General features: G+C 47.6%; 1 protein-coding gene across 1 annotated transcript in view; it reads left to right on the top strand.

Annotated features, from left to right (window-relative positions):
• Positions 1-7,626, top strand: part of FSTL4 (follistatin like 4) — a 117,211-nt gene extending 109,585 nt beyond the window's left edge. Inside the window, exons 11-12 of the mRNA XM_008071447.2 lie at positions 4,255-4,364; positions 6,311-7,626. Of these exons, the coding sequence (XP_008069638.2) occupies positions 4,255-4,364; positions 6,311-7,013 (813 nt within the window). The 3' untranslated portion in view covers positions 7,014-7,626. The remainder of the gene's footprint in view (positions 1-4,254; positions 4,365-6,310) is intronic.
• Positions 7,627-8,326: the final 700 nt, after the last annotated feature.

Here is an 8,326-nt window from a genome sequence, read left to right as displayed (position 1 = left end):
AAAGGCAGAAATCAGGGTTAAAAGCACTAAACAAGCATACTGAGAGACATTAGGTGATGAACAGCTGATATATATCAACATAACTAAATACATAAAATAAGAGTGATTAAAAATGTAAAAAGATCTTGATTTAAAATGTAAATTGTACATACAAAGGAGACAAGATGACAGAAAAATTGAATAATGTGAACATGAAACTGGTTTAATTCATATATAGAAAAACCTTTCATCTGTCAAGTAGAATTTTTTCCTATGTCCACATACACAAAAATATTTCACTCAAGAAAACTTTAAAATTTTTGTAAAAGTAGATGATATAGGCTACATTATGTGATAATTTAAAAAACATACCTGAATAGATATTGGATCAAAGAGGAAATTAAAAGGAAAATTACAAATTATCTCAAAAGCAATGAAAAAGAGAATATTTCATATCAAAACCAATGGGACACAGAGAAAGCCGTATCCAAGAAATACTTGTGGCTTAAAAGTCTACAAAGGAAGTATTTGTTTTACGAAATTAGAAAAAGAACAAAGTGACAAGATGGAATTAATAAAGACTGAAATTAATAGAAAACAAAGAATAGAGACACTGATTAATCCTTCACAACTGTGATAAAGAAAAAACAGCAAACAAAAATAGGCAAAATAAGGAATGAGAAAGGGAATATTATTGCAGATACAGAAGGATGAGAAGAATTGAAAACTAATACTATATTGCAAGTCTGAGGCAGCAAATTTTAGAACCTAGAGGAAATGGATGATTGCTTGTAAAATGTTTTTTAAAAAGCTGATCTATGAAAAAGAAAACTTGAACTTGAGCAATTACCATAGAAGATTTTTTTTAAGATTAAAGATCTACCATAGAAAAGTGTACAGCTGAGTTTTATCAAGTCCTTAAAATTTAGTATTATTTGAACTATTCTGTGACCATAGAGTGAAAATATACAGCTCCATAGTTTGTTTTAAATGTAATTGTAATTACAAAACATTATTTAAAATAGTATTAAAAATTAAACAGTATTAGATATAGACACATTAGCAATGTGTCTAAATGCTCAAGTAGAGAACACATTCCCAGGATGCAATAATGGTCCACGCTCAGGAAGTCAGCCAGCTTTATTCATAACACCAACAAAGGGGGAAAAGGGAAGGATATTTTTCAATACATGCTGAAAAGACATTTAATTAAATACAGCAGACATTCTTAATAAAACGCCTGAAAATAGAAATAGAAAATAGCAGCCGGGCTCGGTGGCTCAGCCTGTAATCCCGCACCTTTGGGAGGCTGAGGTGAGTGGATTGCCTGAGCCCGCGGGTTCGAGACCCGCCTGGGCAACTTGGCAAGACCTCATCTCTACAATAAATCAAAAAAATTAGCCGGGCATGGTAGCGTGCGCCTGTAGTTCCAGCTACTCGGAAGGCTGAGGCGGAAGGATCGCCGGAGCCCAGCAGGTCGAGGCTGTGGTGGCTGGGAGCGGCCACTGCACTCCAGTCTGGGCGACAGAGTGAGACTCTAATTAAAAAAAAAAAAAAAAAAGGAAATAGTTCTTTAAATAAAATAAAGACTACTTCCCCAAAACCAACAGCATATCTTTGCTTAAGTGACAAAACACTAAAAGCATTTTAATATCAAGAATTAGGCCATGATGCTCCCCCATCACCATAATTGGAGAGTCTTATAAACGCATTATCACCAGCAAAAAAAAAATTTTTTTTAATATTTTGAATGAATACCTTCACCACTGCGGGTTAGAGCTAAGGAAACCCGCACTTACTAAAACTGCTCCTGGAAAGGCCAACTGGCACAGCCTTTGTGGTGAGCAACTGGGAGATGTGAACCAAAAGCCTCGAAAAGTGCATTGTGATCCAGCAACATAACTTCATAGTTTAGCCAAAGGTCATAATCGTGGATGTGGACACAAAGATTTAGCTACAACATTATGTGTTACTGCATTGTTTATATTTGTAAAACATTAAAAGTAATATCCTAATATCATTTCTAAGTATCCACTAAAGGATTTGGTGAACAAACTTCGCTTGGACTACATGAAGGCGTTTTTGTGAATGAGGCTCATGCCACTCAGGCCCTCTCCAGCAACCAGTTTTTGCACACTTGGCCTCTGCTAGAATTCTGCCCAGCACTCTCTTCCCCATTTCCACACCCAACTTTTAACTGCCTTCCAGCCTGTCCCACTGGATACCTTGTCTACTGCCCCACCAAGTGTCACTTCCCACCTGGTTTCTTCCACCCCTCTGTCTGAGACACCCAGCCTGCCTCTCCCCACCCTGACGACTGATTCGTATATCCTGAGATTCAGGCACACAAGTATATCTCCTGAACTAAGGCCACAGAACCAGCAAATATGAGGGGCGTGGCAGTTATCTCTGGGCACTTGTGGGCCCAGCCATGTGCTAGGACACAAGGAAAAGCCCAGGATGAGCTTGTGACTCAAAGAAACAAGGTTGACATGCCTACGTGAGTTCAGTGGCCTGTCTTACTGCGTTTTGATGAAGTAACCTCTGAATATAGGGTGTCAGAGCAGTGAAGTGTGAATGACACTGACCGACGACAGCCTGTAATTTTGTAACTCTACTATAAACTAAAATGACAGACCTGATATCAAGCAATGATTGCATACCTTCTTGGAATTCTCTGGCATTTTCCCTCAGCATCTCTACGATCTAGTTTCCTAATGCTGATATTTTCTTAATGCCCAGTTTTATGAGGTTTGTTTTTTTTCTGTGGATTTGACATGGAAGTATCACTTGGTCTCTTAAAAAAAAAAATCACACAAGAAAATAACCTAATGCAACTTTAGAACTGCCCCAAGACTGAAAATCACAGCGTACCTCATTCCAACCCAGACTTTGCCTGCTGACCCCCAGAGGGAAGCTTGATCAAAAAAGACTCAAACCTGCCTGAGGAGGCAGGCCTGGTGCTGTTTGTTTTGTCATAAAAGTAAAAGCCAGAAGGCAGTCTCATTCCTAAAAGGCAGAAGCATCCAGAGCTCCAAGCCGTGTGAGTCACAAGCCCTCACCAGAGACAGCCCGCCCCCTGCAGGCCCAGCCTCCTTCTACACACACAGCCACAATATCATGATCAGAAAAACTGTCTCACCTCCCTGTTCATGGGTCTAGCACCTACCTTCTGTCCTGCACAGAGGGTCAGAACTGATCCTTGAGGCTCTCGGGCCAAAATTGCCTGTAAACTAGCCAAGCCCCTTACCTGGCTCCCAGGCTGCTGCTTTCTAGGCAGTAGCCTAGAACATGAAGGCTGATGAACATGTGCAGAAGGTAGGAGGACACAGGCTGCCAGCTCAGGCCTCACTAGCAGACAGAGGGCTGCCCAGCTGGACCACAGGGACTTCATGCAGAGCCTCTAGCCCACTCTCTCGTCCTATGTAACCTCACACACCTGGCTCTGTTCTGAGCTGCCAGTATGCCCTTCCCCAACCCAAGTACAACAGGGATGCACACCAGGCAAAGGCTCTTGTCGCCCCCTGCCAAGTCCATAGGGGAGAAAGTATTACATACAGGGAAACAGAGCAGCAGTGCTCTTTTACTACCAATTTGTACAGAGCACAGGGCCTAATTGTTTACTTTCTACAAGTTCCCTCTGTGAGACCAGAACTTCTTCCTAGAATTCTAATTGTACGACATCTAAATGGCATGACCAGCATGTCTGAGTGGCATCCCTGCAGGACTTCTACTTTCTCTAATAAATTCTGGAGTCACAACTCAGAGAATACCTCTGTGAGCAGCATCCCACAGAGGCTCCCAACAAACTGACGCAAAGAAAAATGAATTATCAGTAGACAATTCCACCACTTAACATTTCACTATTGAAAGTTCTCTCCCTCCTCCCCCGGGGGGGGGCTATGTATTGAGAAGGTGGGCTCCCCATTGGGAGAGGAGGTTGTCTCTGAGCAAACAGAGTGATGTTTCAGCTCTGCAGACCTCCCTGGGAAGCCCCAGCACCACCCCGCAGGTCCTCGCTGTGCCATCATGGCAGCTCACCAAGAAGGAGGAGTGATTCAGACATTCACTCCTATCCCACCACTCCCTCTCCCAGGAAGCTGGGTGCCTGCCTATAACATTTCCGAACAGCACCCACTTTGCCCCTGCCCCTTGGCCGTCATCTCTCTTCCAGTCAGCCCCTCCACTGCGGTCTCCACCTGCACATACAGATGCCTGTGGCTTCCAGCCCCCCACCTGGAAGGCCCTTACAAGGATTCCCACTCTGTGTTGTAGGTGATCACAGAAGCCAGTGCTGGCCAGGGCCAGCACCTCATCCGCACACCCTTTGCGGGAGTGGACGATTTCTTCATTCCCCCAACAAACCTCATCATCAACCACATCAGGTGAGACTGGCCCAAGATGCCTCTACAGTGCTCCACACTCCAGCTAGGCCCTGCATGGGGTGGCTTTGCCCAGGGGGAGGTAGGGGAGGGAACCTTTCTCTATCTCCCTCAATCCTCCTATGCTGGTTTTAGACCCCATAAGGAAGGGACAGAAAAATGGACCCATCTCTAGTAAAGCAGACCCATAGCCTAGTCCTCACTGCTTAGGGTCAGTAACTCTGTTATAGCTGAGGAGGGCTTCAGGGGCCCAGTGAGGTCAGGAGTCTCGTCCTCAAGATAAGGACATCAGAAGAAAGAAGGAAACAACATTGGTAAACTGAGCACCCTCTACTTGCTAGACACACAAATCGATGAGAGGTGGTCTTAATCCTTATTTTGCAGATGGGGAAACAGGAGCAGAGAAGTTAAGACACTGACCAAGGTCACACAGCCAGGAATTGGCAGAGTCAGACTAAATGCAAAGCCAAATTTTCTTTCAGTGCCCCGTTCCTCCTCACTCCTGGCTAACCCCAGCCCATGACTCCTCTCAAAGCCCGCAGAGCTTCTGTGTGCCATCCGAAATAACAACCTAATAATAACAGCCATGGTCTCAACTGCAGGCTTCATCCCAGCCTGGCCATTCCCCCTCCCTGTTTATATCAGAGAACCTCCAACATTTTCTGTGAAGTTGCCGCTGCCAGAAGACCAAGCCTGCCCACTAAGTCATCAGAACCCCAAATGTCTTACAGCACTATTCATGCCTTTCTCCAACCTGCCGTCAAGCACCTCTCTCCAGGAACAAATGATTCATTTCTGTACCCTAGTGCTCAAGACTCGCCCATTTACCCTTGCCCACGGAAGAAAAACACTTTACTGCCAAGAGTGCCTGTGCAAGAGCCTGTAAGAGCGTGTTAAATGGCAAAACCCTCACAAAGCAGCTGAATTCAGCTGGGGGTTGTACAAACTCAGAGGCTCTACAGCTCCTGTGTGTGGGTTTTACATTAAAATCCCTTACAAGAGTGGGCTTTTCTTTCTCGCTCTTCCTATACTCCGGCTCCTTAACGATGCTTTAAAGATGTGCCCTGGAGGGAGGGAACATTTTCCCCCACTCTGAAGTACAGTTTTTCAAGAGAAAATTATGGGAGAGATTGTTTTCTGTTCCTGCAGGTGTACACAGTGCCAAAAGGCCTCTATGAGCAAGGGATTTAGACACTCCTGCCTGGAGTCAGCCTTTCCTGCACTTGCAAGCAGCCTCCAAAGAGGAATCGCAGAAAGTCCAGATGTGAGCAACCACCACATACCTGAGCTCCTCAGCTAAGGTCCTTCTTAGATCTGATGCTCCCGACAACCCTAGGAAGGCACTGCCCGTGTTAGAGTCGCGGAGGCTCAGATAGGCTGGCCCAGGCTCCCCAGCTAGCAGGGTGGTGTGGCAGCACCAGGCCATCTGGCTCCAAAGGAAAAAGCTGTCCTCTGCCCAAGGTTCTTCCTACACGCATCATCAGTGCGGCCAGAGAAGAACCTGTCCTGCACATTCCCCTCCCGGGGAAGGCCGTGCTGATAAGAAGTCTGTACTTGGTTCAGCTGTATCTGCATCCTCAAATCCTAACCTGCCAGTTAGTCTGGAAAATAGCAAGGATGTAGGCTCTCCAGTGCTGTCCTCACAGCAGGCAGAGGTAGGGCAGGCACTTCTTGCCCTTTTCCTCCACGCTTACCTTCCAGACACAGGCCCATGGCTTCCCAACTGGTATGGACCTCAGGGAAACAATCAAGGCATCCCCAAGGGAGACGCTCTTGAAAACCCTCTCCCCCTCCTCCTCTACCATCTCTAAAGAGCAGGGCATGTTACAAGTATATTCACTGAAGGATTAGGATAAAAGGAAAACAGAACCTGGCATTAGGCTGAATGACAGGTTCCCTAGCCCTCGAGGAGGCCTCTCAACCTCTGACCTCAGTTCTTTCCCTCCCAGGTTCGGCTTCATCTTCAACAGGTCTGAGCCCGCAGTCCACAAAGTGGATCTGGAAACCCTGACACTCCTCAAGAACATCAGCCTGCAGCACCACGGCTGTGTGCCCCAGGCCATGGCGCACACCCACCTGGGCGGCTACTTGTTCATCCAGTGCCAACCAGACAGCACTGCCTCTGCCACCCGCCAGCTGCTTGTGGACAGCGTCACAGACTCCGTGATGGGCCCCAACGGTGACGTGACAGGCACCCCACACACATCCCCCGATGGGCGCTTCGTGGTCAGCGCTGCTGCTGACAGCCCCTGGCTGCATGTGCAGGAGATCACAGTGAGAGGGGAGATCCGGAGCCTGTATGACGTGAACATAAACCCAGGCATCTCAGACTTGGCCTTCCAGCGCTCCTTCACCCAAGGCAATCGGTATGACATCTATGCTACTCTGGACATGGAGCCAGACCTGCTGTTCCTGGAGCTGTCCACGGGGAAGACAGGCATGCTGAAGAACTTGAAGGAGCCGCCCACGGGGCCAGCCCAGCCCTGGGGAGCACCCTGCAGGATCATGAGGGACAGTGGGCTGTTTGGACAGTACCTCCTCACGCTGGCCCAAGATTCACTCTTTATCATCAACGGGAGGCAAAACACACTGCGGTGTGAGGTGTCGGGCATAAAGGGAGGCACCACAGTGGCGTGGGTGGGCGAGGTATGAAGAGCCCAGAGCACAGCCCCTGGGCCAGGGAGCACCACGAGTCCTGACACCGCAGCCCCAAGCAGGCGCACTGTACATTTTTACAGACAAAAGCAAAAACCTGTATTCGCTTTGTGGTTCAACACTGGTCTCCTTGCAAGTTTCCTAGTATAAGGTATGCGCTGCTACCAAGATCGGGGTTTTTTCGTTAGGAGGTATGATTTATGCTACAACGAGAACACCTGCTGCTGTGTAAAGGATCATTTCTGTGCCGAGCTGCACACCACGTTACCTGGGGATGCCGAGGAACCAAAAGATTCTGCTTTCCAGGCTGACACTTGTGTCAGTTGCCTTCACCTAGTCATTGTTGCTCAACTGCCAGACCGCACCCCAGTGGAGTGGCCTGGAAGCAGGGGCTGCCCGGGAGCAGGGGTTCTCCCTCCAGGAGCGAAAGCCCGCCTGCCCTTGCTCAGGCCGCGTTTTCTCCTTCACTGCTGCTTCTTGCTTTTCTTTCCATTTGACTCGTAAGCCTGAGAGAGAGCCAACAAGACTTACTGCATCTGGGGGGATGGGAAAAATCACTCACTTTATTTTGGAAATTTTTGATTAAAAAATAATTTTTTATAATCTCAAACGCTAGTAAGCAGAAAATGCTCTCCGAGGTCCAGCTGTATTCCTCCCTGCCTTGGGCCAGGTCTCTGGAGGTCACAACCCCACATTTCACAGCCAGAAAGAAACAGTGGTCATCCAAGATTGCCTCTAAATGATTGCCGTCCCTGTTTTTCTAAGTACAGACCAGGCCCCCATGTTGGTAAAGACTCAGTTCTGCGTTGGACCCTAAGAGGCCGGGACAAGACCTGTGTGCCTGCTTCTCACCACAGAGGGGGGACATTTCATTAGCCAGGTCCAGTAACCCAGATTCAGGGCAGACTGGGCTTGCCTGGCAAGGTAGGGGCAGCCTCCAGGCTCAATGCAGAAACCCCACGGAAACAAGTGGGTCCAGGAGGGTTTCTAAAGTTATCCCTTTCAAAAACAGGTTTCTCCTCTGCCTGTTGCCTGTCCACTCAGCTCTGGCATGCATCCCCCATCAGCATTGCATAGAGAGCACATTTCAGCAAGGATTCTCTCACATATGTGCCCTCACATACACACATTCCAAAGCCCAGAATCAGAAGGCTGTGGACTGGCACTGCTGCATCATTCCCAAATGTCTCAGGCTCTGGTGACTCTCAGGTGGGCATCAAAGAAGTACAAGCCAATCGGCCCTGTGGAGACCACCTAGGTCAGAGACGCTCAGCAAAAAAAGAGACTCCCTTGGGTTCTTGGAGCACTCC

This window comes from Carlito syrichta, unplaced genomic scaffold (assembly GCF_000164805.1).
Source record: "Carlito syrichta isolate Samal-C Ts95f unplaced genomic scaffold, Tarsius_syrichta-2.0.1 Scaffold314331, whole genome shotgun sequence".
Taxonomy (NCBI): Eukaryota; Metazoa; Chordata; class Mammalia; order Primates; family Tarsiidae; genus Carlito; species Carlito syrichta.
The sequence above is the reverse complement of the archived record's forward strand: the minus strand, read 5'-3'. Positions and strand labels throughout refer to the sequence as shown.